The 18125-nt window shown below is 38.6% G+C and overlaps 1 protein-coding gene across 1 annotated transcript in view; it reads right to left on the reverse strand.

Moving 5' to 3' along the window:
* Nucleotides 1-6956: 6956 nt before the first annotated feature.
* The window catches only part of MBOAT2 (membrane bound glycerophospholipid O-acyltransferase 2), a gene marked incomplete at both ends in the record, with an annotated part of 83399 nt that continues 72230 nt past the window's right edge, over nucleotides 6957-18125 (reverse strand). The window contains 6 exons of the mRNA XM_079532830.1: nucleotides 6957-7179; nucleotides 7419-7570; nucleotides 8292-8424; nucleotides 13137-13201; nucleotides 13530-13633; nucleotides 16703-16895. Of these exons, the coding sequence (XP_079388956.1) occupies nucleotides 6957-7179; nucleotides 7419-7570; nucleotides 8292-8424; nucleotides 13137-13201; nucleotides 13530-13633; nucleotides 16703-16895 (870 nt within the window). The remainder of the gene's footprint in view (nucleotides 7180-7418; nucleotides 7571-8291; nucleotides 8425-13136; nucleotides 13202-13529; nucleotides 13634-16702; nucleotides 16896-18125) is intronic.

Genomic DNA, 18125 nt, shown 5'->3' on the forward strand with positions numbered 1-18125 from the left:
GCTTCCTAAAGGGAAAGTCTGAACACAGCATTTAAATATCATTAATACAGTGGGGTCTTTCCAGAGAGCAGCACACGTGCTCTAAGTGCTGCTCTAAGGTGGGACCACCTGCAGAAACAGATCCTTGTAAAGACGCGTTCAGCAAATTACACTGGCATTTAAAAGTCTGTTCTGAAGCATTAATACCTGATGAAGAGAAGAGAGGGAGTGAGTCTGTATTAGACAAGAAGTCATGGGAGCAGCACTTGTAGCATCCAGTATACCTTCTTTTCCATAAATCTATGTTAATCTGCATGGTAAAGAGACTTTAGGTCGAGGAATATGTTTTAAAATATCATCATCCGCCAACAGCAACTACCATAGCGGAGCCCTCTTAGTGAAGTTTCAAACAGCAAAAGAAGCACACACACATAGGACGCATTTAATCCTGCTTCTTTGGAGTCAGCAATTCAATAAACAGCTTGTTCAAAGCACTGGTTGTGATTTGGTAGTTATGAAGCTCCCAGCTGGAAAAAACTGCAGTCGCCGCACAGTGTAGCAGGAAGCTTTGAGATGGAGATTTGCATGTTGTGTAAGGACATTTCCTAATTAACACGCAGCCGGACTTGGGAAACTATTTCATGTATATATTTGTATGTAAGCCCCATGGGATGAAAGCAATTTTTAAACAGAATACCCCAAGTAACAATGTAAGTGCGTGTAATGTTTGGTAATCTGTAAAGGAGAAGCTGCTTTAAAACACAGCGTGATACCATTCCTGGCACTAATTAAAAACAGACAGACACCAAAGAACTTGGAAAAACAAGTTCACATTTTTTTGTAACTACAGTTTAATCAGATTTAAAGACACAAATTAGAAAAAAAACATTTATAGGCAAGTTAAAAACACCTTTAAAACATAACAGCATGCCGCTTCTGCAGCACGGCTGAGACAAATTAGAAATATGTAATTATTAAAATATCACAATCACAGTGTAACTAACAGTGGTATTTTAAGTTTACCATACACCAACACTTAGTTTATGGATCTGTTGAAAAATAACACTTTTTAAAAAATATATATTTTGGAATAATAAAAATGAAATTCACCGACAATGCATTATATTCTGAATCAGGAAAGGCAAATTTAGGGATACTGTAACTATCCACACTTTTAGGGGTGTCTTCTCACCTTAATACACGGGTATCTGGAGGCATAACTACTGCATTGAGGTAAAACTACTCCCTTGAACGTGTGACCAAGGCAGGAGAGAACGCGGTTCTGTATTTTATATTCTTAAACGGAATAACTTATTACCACATCTTTGAACAATGCTATATTCACTAGTCCTGCACCATTTTTCATTCCATACATTTCAAATGCTCTCTTCTAACTGCTCTAGAACACATCTGAGGTGTGGGATGTCAGAATGATCATCCGGCAGTGCTGTGTCCCTTCTGACACCTGTCACGGTATGACACATCAGAAGACGCTGCAGAGAAACAGTCAATACCACTGGGCAAAAAAGGTACACAGGAAAAATGTAAAGGTAAACATAGAAAAAAAGGCAAAATATATGTAAGCAAATCCTCCTTTTACTTATTGTCACAACATTTGGCTGCATCTTTAATGTGCAGTGTTGCACTATTTGGACCGCAGGTCTCCAGGGGCCACATTTCACTGCTTTTTGTCTCAGATCACAGCTCTGCAGGAAGGGGGAACTGCTGAGGAAAGAAGGGAGCTGCTGAGTCTGACTGAAGCCCAGACCACGGCTGGCTGCTCCTGCTGTGTTGTGGGGACACTTAGATGTCAGTGCAGCGTGGGCTGTTTGCCTTGAAACAAAAGGGACTGTTTGAGGCCTATTTAGCCAAAAGGCTCATTAGGAGTAAGGTGCTCAGTCGCTATCAGTAGAAAAAGGCCCTCCAGAAGTGGCCCTGCAATTTCCAACTCTGATTTCAGTCCTTTATCGGCAGCCCAATGGTCTACAGCAGAACACCCAAAGTGAAAGCAGCCCTTAACTTTCCACTTGAACTGCAAGCAGTGAATTCTGTTCTCACTTCTAGACGTAGAAGCTCAGCACTGTGGGAGCAGACCAAGCAGGCCCCAGCAGGCGCACCCAAGCCAAGATCACGTAACTAGCAGTACGGCCTCAGCTACATCTGTTTATGCACACTCCTGGCAACTACAGCTTGCCAGCTCACGAGGTTTATATGGATAGGCACAGGGATCCAGGCAATCTACAAACATCTAAGACCAAAACCAGGCCAAAAGTCATTGGACACACACATAGCTGACTCACAGAACAGGATGAAGTGGCAAAGCTTGCTTTTGAATATTTGTATAGCTGTGACGGGAGCAAAGTCCTGTTTTAGGTATTATTTAATGGGGTCGAAAATTGTTACAGTTGACAGCTAGAATTTATTAAAAGTATACAAAAAGCTATTCTCAAAACGTTTTTAAGAAATTAAAAAAATAATCATCACTTAATTTCAACCACGCCAAGCAGCTGTTTCAACACGTGCAGCTATAACATGGCAGGGTGGCTTTGCAGATGCCAGGATCTGGTGGTGGTTGTGAAGCGTCTGGGTTAAGACTGCAACACACATGGCAGCTCAGGCAGACCCAGCACAGAGCAGCCACAGCTGCGGCTGCCATAAGCTCCCCTGCCAGTTCTGCTCCAATGGGACATGCTTAGCACTGCACAGCCCCCTGTGCTGGCACGTGTTCCATCCTGACCGTGAGCAGAATAGGGGCTGGCATTGCAAATGGGCTGCTCGAGGTCCACCCAGCCCAGCCCTGAGAACCTCCAGGAATGGGGCACCCACAGCTCTCTGGGCAGCTGTGCCAGTGAAACCGACACAGTGAAAGAACTAAGGGCAAAGGGAATGAAAGCCTAAAATTATCATAACCCATCCTTTCTCCATCTTTCAAGGCCGACTTAGAAAGCTGAACAAGTGAAAGTTTACACGTAAGCAACTGTAACACATCTGTATGTGAACGTGAGTATCCATCTGACCTTGTATTTAAAGCAATTGACAATAATTTTTTTCCTGAGAAAAATGCAGACTGCTAAAATTACTTTTGATATGAATTTGACAGGAGGCCAAGTTCTCAGAGGGCTGTTTGCAAAACCAGATCTCAGCCACATCAGAAGTTTTACCACTAACTAAATCAGCGCTATTAAGAAGGGGCACAGCTACCAAGTGTGTGTGCCAGACAAACACAGTGCTTCTGTCTGTACTACTTATTCCTGTAGGGGGAAGGGAGGAAGTTAAAAAAAGGTACAATTTCTTAATATATAATATACTCTATGGGTAAAACTCATATCACAAGTCAGTGGAGAGTACGGAATACACTTAAAATTAAAACTGCAAAGTTGTCTTTGTTGCCTTGTTATTAAGAGCACATTAAAATGAGGACCAGTATTTTTACATGATAATATGTTTTTTACATGAAAGCATGTTTTCAAATGTCACTTGTTATGGAAATATTGTCTACATGTCACCTTAAGGAATAGCCACAGAAAAATAAGTTTCCTGAAGGGCACTGATGTAGATGTGTAGCTAACAAAGCTTCCCTAATGGAACAGTAGTAGGCACCACTGAAACTATTCTTTAAATATATATAATACATCTCTTTCATTAATACAGAAGCATTAAAGAAAAGTTATGCAAGCAAATAGTTACTGTCAGGATGACTGCATTTAGTAAATAATATTAATTCATTAAGTGTCTGGATGAACTGTTCACAATAGGCAGATATCAGCAAAGCACCATAATATCATGAACGATATGTTATCTTTCCAAAGAGTGCTGATCTGGAACACAGAAAAGACTTTTATCTTTTGGATATACATTAAGTGAAAGAATACTTAAAACCATGTTTCTTTCATGTCTGAAGTGTTTCTAAGCAATTTGCTTTCTACTATTTTTCTCAGAAAGAGTCATATGTAGTAAATCACCTCCACCTTTTCAAAGTCATTATTATGAAACCGTGTGGGTAAAACCTGAAAATTATCTAAAGCATCTGGGTTGGCTGCTCTTATCTTTACGACTGAATGAATAAAAAGGATCCAGTGCAACATTTCCATTTGCCGTAGCAAGGCAAAAAACTAGCAAAGTGGAGGGAAAATAACAAAAACTCAAGTGCCGCCACTTAAAAAAAAAAAAAAAAAGCAACAAAAAACCCCCATGGCCCATTCTTGTGACAGTCCTCAAGAGAATTCATGTACATGAAGAGCACATTGGTTATGAGTACTTCTATATTTGACAGTGATATTTAAAAACTAAACTCTAGGACACTGCACGTCCAAGGAAATTCTAGGCAGAACAAAATTGTCATTTTCATATGCTGCTATTATTTACGGGGTTCAAATCGTGAAGAAATAAACTAATTGTGTTGCACACAGAGCCCTGTCACGTCCAATTCTGAAACCCATCTTCGCTGTGCGTGACCAGCTAAAGCATGAGTGTATTCTCTTAGCTGTTTTAACTTACATAAATAAACCTCTGAACAGAACTGTATCTGTGCATTTGCTCATGTCGAAGTACCAGACTTCACAGCCTAATTCAGCTTATTTTCCGGGGGTTGCTTACAACTGTTTTCATCTTTCTTAATCAAGAACTCAGACGCTTTCATTGCACACAGCGGCACTCATGCCAAAAGAAGGAAACAGGGGTACCAGAATATTAATGGAAAATGGCACATCAGAAGCACTGGCATCCAAGCCCACTTCCTTTGAGGAGATACGTGGCCTGCACCAACTAGAAGGAGAATTTAAACTCAACAGCAGCAAATACTAAAAGAACCAACCCCAAATCTACTCACCTACAAGACTGCAGTTCCATTTGTTATTTAATGTAAATATCCTTCCAAGAACAGAAAGTGGACAACATTTTTCCTGATTCTATCTCCAGTGAGGATAAATAAGCATAAAGAAATTAGTGTGCCCTTATTTACAAACAATGGAGGAAAAAATGCTGTTTCAAAAACACATCTGATGACAGTGGCTGCCCCATGCAAAGGGGAAGCCTGCTTGAATGACCAACATAAGGATTCAGAAACCTGATTTTTTTTTTTTTTTAAGATAATACAGCTGTCACTGAAACAACAAACATCCCTGCCTATCTAAGACTCATTTCACATTTGGTTCCACCTTTCCAAGTGTTAATTAGTTAATTAGTTACTTAAATAGTTAGTTATTTAGTGCTAACCTACAAGAAGTATGCTAAGTGCTAACAACAAAAAGTATGTTTTCCTCCTGAAGTTTCAAGCAAGGAGCCAAAGGCCAGACACAGAATTACGACAGTGAGGTCACAGAGACTTGACTGAGGATTTGGTTTTTGGAGAGTAAACGGGACAAATACTGTGATATTTCTGCACAGCAGTGCCCCCAGAGCTGAGAACGACCACCGCAGTTTCCCTGGAATGCAACATTGACCCTGGAGTGGGAATACTGACCTCACTGGTGCCAGATGTTTGATCAAAAATATCAGGATCAAAACAGTATGACATATTTGTTTTCACTCGTTCATAGGTTACCCAACGAGCCGTGTGATTTTTCCCCAGCAGTACTTTGTTTTACCTTTAGAGCCCGTAGGTGTGGGTAAGCAGTTGTGCTTACTAAAAGAAAAAGATAACACAGAATACAAACAATTACAATGTAGCCCTTTAAAACAGTACTCTAGCAGTGACCATCATCTCAACACATGGTCTGGCACAGACAGAACCAATGCATCATTCCCTTGACTTTCTGCCATGATTCAGTCAGTTACACATTCTCACACATTTCTTTCTTTCATTATTTTACCTACAAGTGCCATGTGAAACCTGCATCTAACATTCTAATTTAAAGAAAAATCTTTTCCCCCGGTTCATACACTTCTTTGCCTAAAGGAAAATCAATGATCAAGCATACAGATCTTGTTCATCATGGTGATTTCATATTTGATTGTGAACTAGATCTCAAGTTAATTACTGCTAGCATCATCAACTACTGTATGCCTTAAAACTCAAAATTACTTTTTTTTAAGTACTAAAACTTCTTTTTTGATAAAACAATTATATTCTAGGACAAACATTTCTGGTACTTAAGGGTAAAAACAAATTTCCATTGAAGTTTTGGTGCTTGCACATTGTCCTCAGCATCCTTTGGCTGCCTTTCCTTCCCCAACTGCAAAGCCCACTCAGTGGTGTTTTTTGTTGTTTTTATGTACTCAAAATTAAAGGAAACCTAACCTAGAGCTGTGAAGCCCTGGAAAAGGAGAAGCTTGAGATGACTTTTTTTTTAATCTGTTCAGAAGGGCTATGCTTCATTAGATTCTGTCACAGAAACCTAACTATGATTTGGCATCAGTAATGTTTACAGTTCCATAATGTACTGTAATTGTTTGAGATACTTTAAGAAAACCCTCCAAATACTGAGATGCTTATTGCAATTCCCTTTTAGAGAAGAGGTTCAAAAACCTTCCAATGACTCTGCATTTCATATTTTATCTTCTTTATAGCATATAGTATTAAATATTTGAAATACTTTCCACAAAATCAGACTTGAAAATACCGCTTAGAAACAATGTTTCAGTAAATAGAGGGTTTAAGGCAAGTCATTCATTTGGAAAAATCAATTTCCATTTGTTAATCCTAGATTGACACGATTTCATTTCACCCCATCAGTGCCTTGGGATACACAACGTACATTCAGCAGAGGGCACACATATGACCCTATGGACATACGTTGCAAGTCCTGAGTGCCCATTGAAAGAATGGTAATATCTTCATATAAGGCGTGACCCACCGGGACATGGCATGGGAGGGGTTAATCTGTTTTGTTTCCAGTCTTGCTATTGTATGTGATTTTCCTAGGTAATGCATTCTTGTCATACTAAACATCTTTGCAAACAAATACAAACCCCTTTAAAAGGTGCTAAAAATGGGTTTCTGAAAACATACAAAATATATTGATCATAATACTCCTCAATCACTGCTTTAGTGCTTCATATCTGCAGGTTATTTCTTCTTTCTGACTGAAACTATTATTTGTTGTGGAATAACTGTTCTTTTGCAAAAGATTTTCTTCTTCTAGTTTTTTGGACCACGCTGGCTGGACGCTTTCATGCTTTTTATTTCCTTTTTGAGTTCTTTTCAATGGAAATACCAACAACACCAGGATGCTGGCGATATGAAGACAGAAATAGCAGGAGCTGGAAAACAAATAAAACCAATCACTGAAGAAAATGATGAGCAGTCTTTCAGGATGCTTAAGAACAAGTTGTTGAGACCCACTCAAATACAGTACTTTGTGCCTAAGATATTTGTTTAAAATAAAGAAAAAATAGGGGAAAATGGAAATAAAGTCTTCCCCACAGAATCTAGTGCTGTAACAGAAAATAAATTCATTTCCTTTTAGTTAAAGAAAAGGAAACAGGGAGAAGGTGCTTACCTGTAAAAGGTGAAAGAGGGTTTCACAGACAGCAGTACAAATGGCACAACTGTGTAACTTATTGCTACTTGCGTTGTCATCCATGTTATAATATCATAACATAGTTTAACAGCAGGAGATTCAACAAAATAGTGTCTGATGTTGTTTCTGATCTAAAAAAAACACCCGTATAATAGTAAGTTAGATCAGTAATAAATTAATTAGTGCTACTTTATTGCATAGAATTTGTTGTACTTCCACAAAAAACACAAGAAGAATAGAAATGTCTGGACAGACATCTTTGAACCATTCAAAGTACCCATTCACTTCTGAAGAAGTCATTGAAATTCCGTGCCTTTTAGGGCAGCATGTTTAATCCAGCACAGGGATTCTAAGTATTTTAGCCACATTTAAGCAAAACAATGCACAGGCACCCATCTCCCCTAAATCCAGTGCATCTTAAGACTCCTTGTCTGAGGGTGGCAGGCATTCTATTCTATGAAGCCATTCTGTAACCACTCAGTTTTGGAACAAATGAAAACCAGAACGCTCCTGCTGAAAAGATCCTACGTAGTAAACCACTTTCATATGTTCACTACAAAGGTGTATTTTAGGACTAGGGGGGTACCAAAAAACCAACAGAATACTCCAAATATTAGTTCTAATGACACACTTCAGAACTTTTAATAAAACAACTAATATCAAATGGGACTGATATAAAAAGATTCATTAATTCCTATGCTGGATTCATTATTTCTTATGCTGAATTTGCTTGCAAAATCCTGCTGAGAAAACACAGCTGCTCCCCATGAGCTGTCCCTGAACTTTGCTCATGTGATCTCACTTTTCTTTGTCAAAACTACTTATGAGTTAAGATGTTTGGTTGATACTTACAGCTCGTGCTGCCAGCGTCATTAGCACTCCTGTTAAAAACGTTAAGTAATATCCTGGGTAAACCCCATGCCAAATGGCAGAAAGGATGAATGTCTGGATTGTTGGACTGAAGGTGGCTCGCTCGTAGCACACTCTAGCAAATGAAAGACAAATCAAGATAAACAACATGAGACAGATTGTTAACAAACCTTCCCAGTTGTCATTTATACCTTCATACTTTCAGCAGGCTCATCTCTGTTATTTAAAAATAATGCCACTACATTAAGACTTACAGAAAATGCCTAAAGCTGCTCACAGCTGCAGATTTAAACCTTCAGTGCTATCTATGCTCAATGCCATCCTTTATGGTGCTTATTTATAGCAAAGTTGCACAGCAGCATCCAAAGACAGTATCAATAAGGGGTCTTAAGTCATCTAAAAATGTGTTTGAAAAGCTGGACCAGAAGCCAGAAACTATTAAACTCTTGCAATGAGTCTGATATATATTTTTCATAAAACGAAAGCCATTTATGGGCAAAGGGGAAAAGTAACAACTCCTTCAATTCTGAGTAACAGAGATACTGCAGTTGCACACACGTGTGTAGGGCAGTTTTGAGCATGATGATGAATGACTTGAGGAACGTGAGGATATCAAATAAGGAGAATGCTGAACTCTGCTCTTTAAAAACAGAAACCTTGAATTACTAAGCAAGGGCCTACGGTGAGGAGTTCTAGAAGGACGAAGGGAAAAAGGAATCCAAGAAAAGCAGTAGTTGCTAAAAGACAGCATTAAATGACACAGTGACAAACCATCATGATGTGGAACAATGATAGGAAGCATGGTAAGGTCCTGATATGGCTTCATCTAGAGTTCTTTAATGATCTGAAAACCAAAAAGCAATAGAAAATAGAAAACCAAAAAGAAATATGGAAACAGATGCATACCAAAGTGAACTAAGAGTAAACAGCACAAAGCAGGCATGAACAGAAATCTAAGACTAGCAAACAAAAATGAGTTTTAATTAAAAAAGGCCATTGATACCAACATGTAGAAAGGTTTTATAAATACGTAGCAAGTGACAGAAAGAAGAGAATGTAGATCTGTTACTGAAAGGGGAAGACAAGGCTATGATACACAGAGTCAAAACATTTACTACTTATGTAATTACTTTACTACTACTTTCATATATATAAAAGATTTTTGAGACCGAATAATACAGTCAGTGTTAAAGAGTGAAAGGAAAAGAGATGGAATCTGGACAGTGAAATATCAAAAGTGTATTTTGCTACGATAGCTTATTGCAGTCAAACAGATGCAGCAAATTTTACCCTATGAGTTCTTTAGTGTGGCGTACCAGGACAGTCCCCTCCTCTTGCCAAAAGCACTTTGCTAACAAGCATTAGGATAAAAACGTGGACCTAAGAAGGGTGCAGGTGTTTGTGTGCATAATAGACCAGACTGAGGACATTTGCCAAAATAAGGAAGAAAGCAACACTGGCCAGATTAAACAGTAACCAGGAACGTTCCAAAAGACTTTTGAAACAAAGAAGGTATCAGCCTAAAAAGAAGTACAAAGCAGCATGACATCTCTGGGGGACAGCTGAGGAGACACCTTGGAATCCAAACTTGGTTTCGCACTGCTGTAAGTCATCACCAGCATCACGACTTCTGCCAAGGCCAAGACAGAGCTGGAACGCATCATAAAGGCTGCAGCCAACCAGGGGACTGTTAGTGCAGTATGCTGTGCATAGGGTGCAACATCTTACCCTATCAGCTGCATGCATGTGAAGATGCTGCGTGCTTCTCTAACTGCCACGTGAGTCAGCAGGTTCACACCAAGCTGAGACCCCTCCTCTCCCAAAAACATTGTGTACAGGCAGGGAGCCACACTTGGAAAACAGAGGTGTTTTTTGTAACACACGTGTCCTTCACAGTGTGGGTGGGCTGCCTGTAACTGTGGTCATGCACATGTATTTTTTAAACTCCTTGAGATTAGTCACAGAATACATTTGTTCATTAAACCATAACACTATGCACTGGCAAAACATTACCTGCTGTAGTAATGATTTGAATCTTGAATGTGTATTTCATTGCTTGCTGGTTAATTAGGTCTTGTTAGTTTATATCAGTAAACGGCTTCAATCTCTGTTTTGGTTTAGTTAAACTGCTTTAACTAAGTAGATTTTCCCCTGCAAAGAATTCAGGAGCTTAAGAAAAACTAACTACATAAACAAACCAAATTTTAGCCCTACCAGCACAGGTCAGGAAAAATCATCAGGCCTCATTTTAAGAGAGTTAAATGTAAGCTTGAAAATTCCTCCATGGTTTTGTCAACGATCCCATTGAAACACTTCATTTAACATTTCTAAAAGCAAACCAAGGAAATAGGGGTCCAGGCTGCAAAAATCTGTTCAAATATGGCTTGTTATATTTAGTAATGATTTCCTCTAGTTTTGGGAAGACGTGTCAGCTATTCAGCAAGGCTCTGCCTTGGCCTGGTTCTATGCTTTCATTACTAGCTTGGGTGGCAGGCTAACAAGTTTATTTTTCACTCTGTCTTCCCTTCTCTTTTTTTTTTTTTTTGAGTGGGAAGGTGAAATGGAGGAGGCGTGCATTGTTTTCTCAGCAGATAAAGGACTAGAATCCAAAGAGATCTTGGCAGATTTGAATGATGTTCTAAAATCACCAACATGAAGTCCAAAGTCTTAGAATATCTAAGAAAAGTGGAAGATAGAAAACTGTCCATGTAATATTACTGAATACAGCTGATCATAAATATGAATCAACAGTGACTATCAGCTGAGCATAAGCAAACAGTAGATCGGTGCTGCAAAAGAAAAGATAGAGGTAATACTGATGAACTAGTAGCAGTGCTATCTAAAGAAAAGAATTGTAATTAATCCATTCAAATCATTCATTCTGCCTATAAAAAAGCCAGGGAAAGACCTTGAAGGTTACAGAAGTACTACATTCACTGTTCTTACAGAGAGGAAACCTGGAAAGAAGCTAGAATAGAGAAACAAAAAGCCCAGAGGTTTTGCAAACAGAATTACGTGTTTCCTTTGGAAAAATAAAAATGAAAATGAATAGGCTGAGCAATTTCCCAGGGAGGAAAACTATAATGAGATATATATACATATGTATTATATAATATATATGTATATATGTTGCTACTGTGTAAATATCACAGATTCACAGAATCACAGAATGGCCAGGGTTGGAATGGACCTCAAGGATCTCCACCCTCCCCACCACATGCAGGGCCACCAACCTCCCCATTTAATACCAGACAAGGCTGCCCAGGGCCCCATCATCAAAAATCTATTTTAACATGCGTCCTTCTAACCATAATACCTTTGAACTGCTTTATTTTGTGATCTACAGTGCTTCTGAAACATCCCTAAGATGTGCAGATCAGTTAACTGCTTAACAGTTCTACAAAGTTTTTACACACAATCAGGATTTGGAATTCACAGTTATGATGGCTCCTCTTCCAAAGATACAAAAAGAACCAACACAGAAACAATGTTTATGTCCAACTTTTCTGTATCTCTTAGGAGATAAATACCTAAGTTTTTTACCTTCTTTTAAATGGTAAACAAGTGACATATTCAAAGTGTTTATATGTTTAAATATATGAGTTTCAAAGTGTTTAAATATGTGAGTTTAAATATTATGTTTAAATATGTGAGTTTTTCTATTAAAACGGATGTAGCACTACAACTGACAAAGTATAGGTAATTGTAACACATACTCTGCACCACTATTTATGGTCCTTGTACGCAGACATTAAAACAATCTTTTACTAAAAATGAATGCTTAAGAAAATATTCCACTTTCCTCTCTTTTTCCTGTGGAAGGAATCAGTACGTATTCAGATTATCCTCAAAGATTCTTCTCCAACTGTTCTAAATAAATTCATGCATTAATTCTTCTTGGCGGTTGACACATGCTGATGCCAATTGACTCAGCCAGAATAATCCAATGATATCTCTATTTTTGTTTTTGTTTGTTTTAATTTTTATTATTAGGTCAGGAAAATATTTAGAGAAGAAATTATGGAAGGCAGAGCACATACTACAATGAAATCTGATGGAAGTGACATGGTGTTGCCAGTCATCCTACAATAGGAGAGAAAGTCCTCTGAGTGATCCCAAGATGGGGGGATCTAAATTAAATCAGACTTATAGAAATAGAATTAGAAAAAAGACTGCCTATACAGCCATCAGGCAAAGCTTAACAAAACCTGTGTGCTACCCTCAAGAATGCTTTTTTGTTTTTGTTTCTGTTTACCACAAAGAAGTGGTGGAAGCACAATGATTTAGATCACTAGACACTCTGTTTCCCAGACAAGAAAAAAATGCATCTAGGGGGTATTCATTTGTAAATGTTTTTTTGATAGCACACAGTGGGGTTTGATATTTGCCATGCACCCATTACAGAAGGAGCACAGAAAGTTCTTGCACAGACTGGATGAAAGTTCTGCATCACTGCGTGGCTAAAAAATTCCCAGCCTACACAGGCTGGCAGCCAAAGCTAAATGCTTTGCCTACTGCTTTCAGCAACACAAACAGCTTTGAATGGCAAGAGGAAATAAAATAAAAAAAAACTCCTCCATATTAATACTTTCAGGTTTCCCATGACCACTGAAGAAGTCAAGTAGTTTCTATTATTAGCAGACATTTTACGCTAAGTGATCTGAATTCAGAGGCTTTAGTACAGGCATTATAGGAAGAATGTTCCATGCAATTCCTAAACAACTGTGCTGTTTTGTAAGCTTTAGCTTTAAATGCTAAATTTTCTTCAAAAACATCTTACTTAAAGGAACTTCAGCACAGAAGAGCTTGCCCTAAAGAAATAAATACCTTTTAAGCCAAAGAGCTGTTTGGATATTCCAGTTATCAAGAAACATCTTGAAGCTTGTGGAAGACTGAAAAAGAAAACCAAAACAATTATGTCAGTAATTGTAAAACGTTACAAAACATTCCTGAATTCTAGCACATGAACTGCACGAAAAACCTATTTTGAAATGAGCTGAATAAAGAGTTTACTCAGCAGTTTATAACCACACACTATTTTAGAAGTCAGCTGACAAGTAAAAGATATTCTAAGATCCTTCCCTAAGAGTACAAATGTGTCATTTCTGATTTAAAGCATACACACCATCTTGATAAACAAAATGTACAGAAAAAGTTAATGTAATTACAATTAAATACCTACGTGGCCATATATTTTATTTGGAACAACAATGAACAAACCTCTATCTGCTGGATTCTCAGATTTGATATTAGATCCCAACGCGTAACTCCATTTTTGTCGTAGCCTCTAAACCCAAATCCTGCTGCATTATTAATTGCATCTGCTGCAATGAGACAAGAAGAAACAAACTGTAAACTGCCTGTATTGTGCATTACACAACAGGTAGGTAGTTCAAAATATGTTACATTTTAAGGCCTATGCGTATTATTTTTAAATGTAGACGATCACTGTATCAGATGCTTGAACAACCAAAGAATCCATGCTTACATAGGCACTTTCAATTAAAAACCTTCTATGAAAGCAAAAGTGTGAATAGTATCATTATCTATCTCACAGTACAGATATTCTTCTCTCTTACACAGCCCCTTGCCTCAGCTTTGTGCGCTCACCATGGAGCACCTGGCAATACAAATGGCCCTGGGGAAAAGAAGGCCCATTCCTCTCACAATTTAACCTTAAGGAATTGAACGCAACATAGTCAAAAGGCTCTCCAGTAGCAGTGCAGTGCAGGTCCTCCAGTGGCAGGACATTAACCCTGTGTGTGAACTCAGATCTCATCTGAAGCACTCTATTCAGATTGTCACCTCTTAATCCACAACTGGCGAGGAATTAGGAATTTGCTCAACTTTTATTACTATGTTGAAGGAATCTGTATTATACATTTACTTATGTATCATTACTATGCATTTTCCTTTCTTCTCAACAGCTTTTTGAAGGTACCAATCTAAAGCACTCAGAAAATAAAAGATCAACCCAAACGCTCTGTTCCTTTCCTGAAGCTGATTCTCCAAACGTTCACAAGTCTGGAACAGGGATTTGTGACTCTTGATTTAATACAGTGTAATTTACACTTTTTCCCTCATCAGTAACAACTTTAATAACTATCTTTTAGAATCATAGAATCATAGAATCACCAAGGTTGGAAAAGACCTAAGAGATCATCCAGTCCAACCGTTCACCTATTCCCAATAGCTCCCACTAAACCATGTCCCTCGGCACAAAGCAATAAAATTTGTTGCTATACACCTGATATCACAGAATCACAGAATTCTAGGGGTTGGAAGGGACCTCTGGAGATCATCTACTCCAACCCCCTTCTAAAGCAGGTTCCCTACAGTAGGTGGCACAGGAAAGCATCCAGGCAGGTTTTGAACAGCTCCAAAGAAAGAGACTTTACAACCTCTCTGGGCATCCAGTTCCAGTGCTCTGTCACCCTCGTATTAAAGAAGTTCTTTCTTGTGTTCATATGGAATTTCCTAAGTTACAGTATGTGCCCACTGCCCCTTGTTCTGTCAGTGGGCACAACCAAAAAGATCCTGGCCCCATCCATTGACTCCCGCCCTTTAGATATTCACAGGCATTGATAAGCTCCCCCGTAAGCCTTTTCTTCCCCAGTCTCTCAGCCTGTCCTCACAAGGGAAACACTCCAAGCCCCTCATCTTTGTGGCCCACTGCTGGGCCCTCTCCAGCAGTTCCCTTCTTTCTTGAACTGAGGAGCCCAGCACTGGACGCAGTACTCCAGATGAGGCCTCACCAGGGCAGAGTAGAGGGGGAGGATCACCTCCCTCAACCTGCTGGCCACGCTCTTTTTAATGCACCCCAGGATGCCATTGGCCTTTTTGACCACAAAAGCACACTGCTGGCTCATGGCCAGCCTTCCGTCCACCAGGACACAAATGTACTTCTCTGCACATGCCCTTTCCAGCAGGTCAGCCCCTAACCTGTACAGATGCACGCAGTCATATCACTGATGTCAACTTCAAATATTAGACAATGATTTTAAGTTCTCAAAAACAGCTGAATCACAATCCCTTGCTAGCTAGAGCAGAAAGACTACAGTTACTCATTTTATTAACCAGCATTTAGTATTTATTCTAAATCATTTTACGAACAGATTTCTTCTAAGTGCAAAGAATAGCAATACACAGCTCAAAAGCATAACATCCAGCCTTGCACATTCTGCTCACACTATTAGAAGTCTAGATGAGATAAAATTGAAGGAGAAAGTTGAAAAAAATGAGTTAGCAAGCTGGAAGTACAGAATTGATGTCATTTATTTTTTTCACTACTCTACCAAAAACAAACTAACTCTTCACTGCTAGCAAACATAAGTAGAAATCCATGTGAAGAATGATGGGGGAAAGAGTAGAAAATTATTCATTTTTCAGTTGATTCCTGCTTTTGACAGATGCTGATACTGGTGTTTAAGAGCACAATATTCAAAAATATTTCGTTCTGCAACAAGCTCCAAAATTGCTATATCCAGACATGCTGAAAGCACATCATTCAGTGACCAGAAAGCAGTAAATGAGTCATGCCCCTCTGCCACACTAAGGTTTTCTTTATTGCATTGTTTCCCACAGATGCTTTGTCAAAAAAACTACACAACAAATAATGTAAAACTGAAGGAGGAAATCAATGAAATCTGTTTTGTGAGACACATCCAGCATGCCAAGTTACATACATACAGCATTTTGGTTAGTGTGTGTTGGGTTTGCTTTTTCTTTGTTTGTTCTGTTTTTTAAAGAACGTGATGCAAAAAGCAAAACACTGCTCAAACCGTATCATCTATTCAGTATCTTAGATGAGGGACCACGGGTGTTCTGCCACTTGTCAAATAGAATTTTTAGTGAACAGAGACTAAAAATGAAGCATCATCAACCCAATTCTGGAAATACCACTGTATCTGCTGCTAACAACACAATTATACATCTGAATTTCAATTTATTCATTTTCTCTTCATGCTTGAATAATAACATCAAGCAAATTACTGATAACTAATCACAGAAAGTTTTAAAGCCACTTCTCAGATATGTCTAGAACTCCAAGGATCGTAAATCAGACTAGTTTTAGTACACATTTCAAAAAGCAAAAAAGACATTGTTCATTAAAACAATATCACTCTTCAAAAACCCTCACGTTTCCCATAGATTTGTTCAGTATTCCGTGATCTCATTTGCCACACTGTCACAACACTGTGCTTAGTGCTGTGGTTGATAGGCTTTGTTTCACAAGAAAGAGACATCATTCAGTATCTTTGACAATGCCTCGCAATATTTACATCTAACAATGTTTTCATGAGGCCTCCAGAGGGCACTGTCTCTTTTTAAAACACAGTTGGTGCAACATCTCAAATGAAACTCAATACAGAGTAGTTTTTTTCCACACTTACCTAAAGTCCATGCAAAATAATACTTGGGTCTGGCAGCCATGAGAGACAAGTATAGGTAGAAAACCCTTACAGGCCACGATGCTGTAGCTCTGAAGTTCTCATCAATGTTGTATTCCACAGGCAATGTTTTTGTAATAGTCATGTGAAAGAGTAAGGACAGTCCACAGATTAAGAGCTTCTGTGCCACAGCTATCTGCAAAGTTTAAGAGAAGAGACTTTGTAAGCTTCAGGTTTTGTTAGTCTTCTGAAAACAAAGGTAAGGTGGAGTTAGTCTTTCCTAAACAGGTGTAAATATATGTGCCAGATTTTCAGTAATATTTACTACCAAGTACTTAAAATATTTGGTAGCATTTTAGAGGTGTTCAAGAAATATCCTTATCTCTATTACAGTGTGAGTACCATTGCTTTTGGCAACTCAGCAAATTGAATTCAACCACACTGAGCCCCTGAGAATCCCTTTCAATAACAGGAAGTTCTTTTGCAACCCCAGTTTTTATCTCATTGTCAAATTACCCAAACAAGTAAGTTGCCAAAACATCGTAACACAGAGCATGTAACTTTGCACTGGACACGTGCAATTACTGCAGAGATTCCAGAAAGAATGACTAAATTTTAGTTCATTTTTGAAACCTTTGGCATAATACAGATGTTTAGTTGCTGCCCAACTCAATACATCAATTATCTGTGTCCAATTATCGCAATACCTAAGTTCTAAAACAGTAAAATGCTGAAATAATTTATGCATTGACAGCCAAAACACCTCAGTTCTATAATGCCTTGTTTGCCCACCTAGAATGATCAAGTGATAAGGAGTCAAATAACATGATCACAGACATGTAAAAAGTACATTCTTCAGCTTGAATCTGGACTCAGATTTCCTCAAAATTCAGTTTAGCTATAACCACCACTCTAAAGAGGGTGCTACTTTTAGGACACCAGGATTGCTAAGGTTCTGTTATAAAATGCACAGAGCAATAATGCCTGACATGCACTGCTTTGAGTCAGGAGTCTCACCCATCTTCCGAGGGTGCTTACCAGTGTGGGCAAGCTCCTAAAGGAGCACCCGAACCAAGCACTTCAAAGAGAAGACTGCAAACTGTCTGTAAATGGTCCAACTCTCAAGTTTTCATCACAAACAAACTCAGTATTTAAATGTTAATATTACAATTTTAATATATAGTTCTATGACACTAAACTCGACAGGAAAATAATCAATATAGCTATTTTTCTTTGAAGCACTGAATAAAGACACTCACAATCCTTTTGCTGCCCATCCTGCTTCCAGTACTTAAAGTCCTACTTCAATCAGCATAGCTACAAATACCTAGCTCCAAAACAGTTGTTCTGCTCCATAGTGCAGCAGTAAGTGCCCAAATGAACACAAGGATTTCTGCAAGGTGCACAGTACCGAGGTCTCACAGAC

This window comes from Tetrao urogallus (genome assembly GCF_951394365.1).
Source record: "Tetrao urogallus genome assembly, chromosome: 2".
NCBI lineage: Eukaryota > Metazoa > Chordata > Aves > Galliformes > Phasianidae > Tetrao > Tetrao urogallus.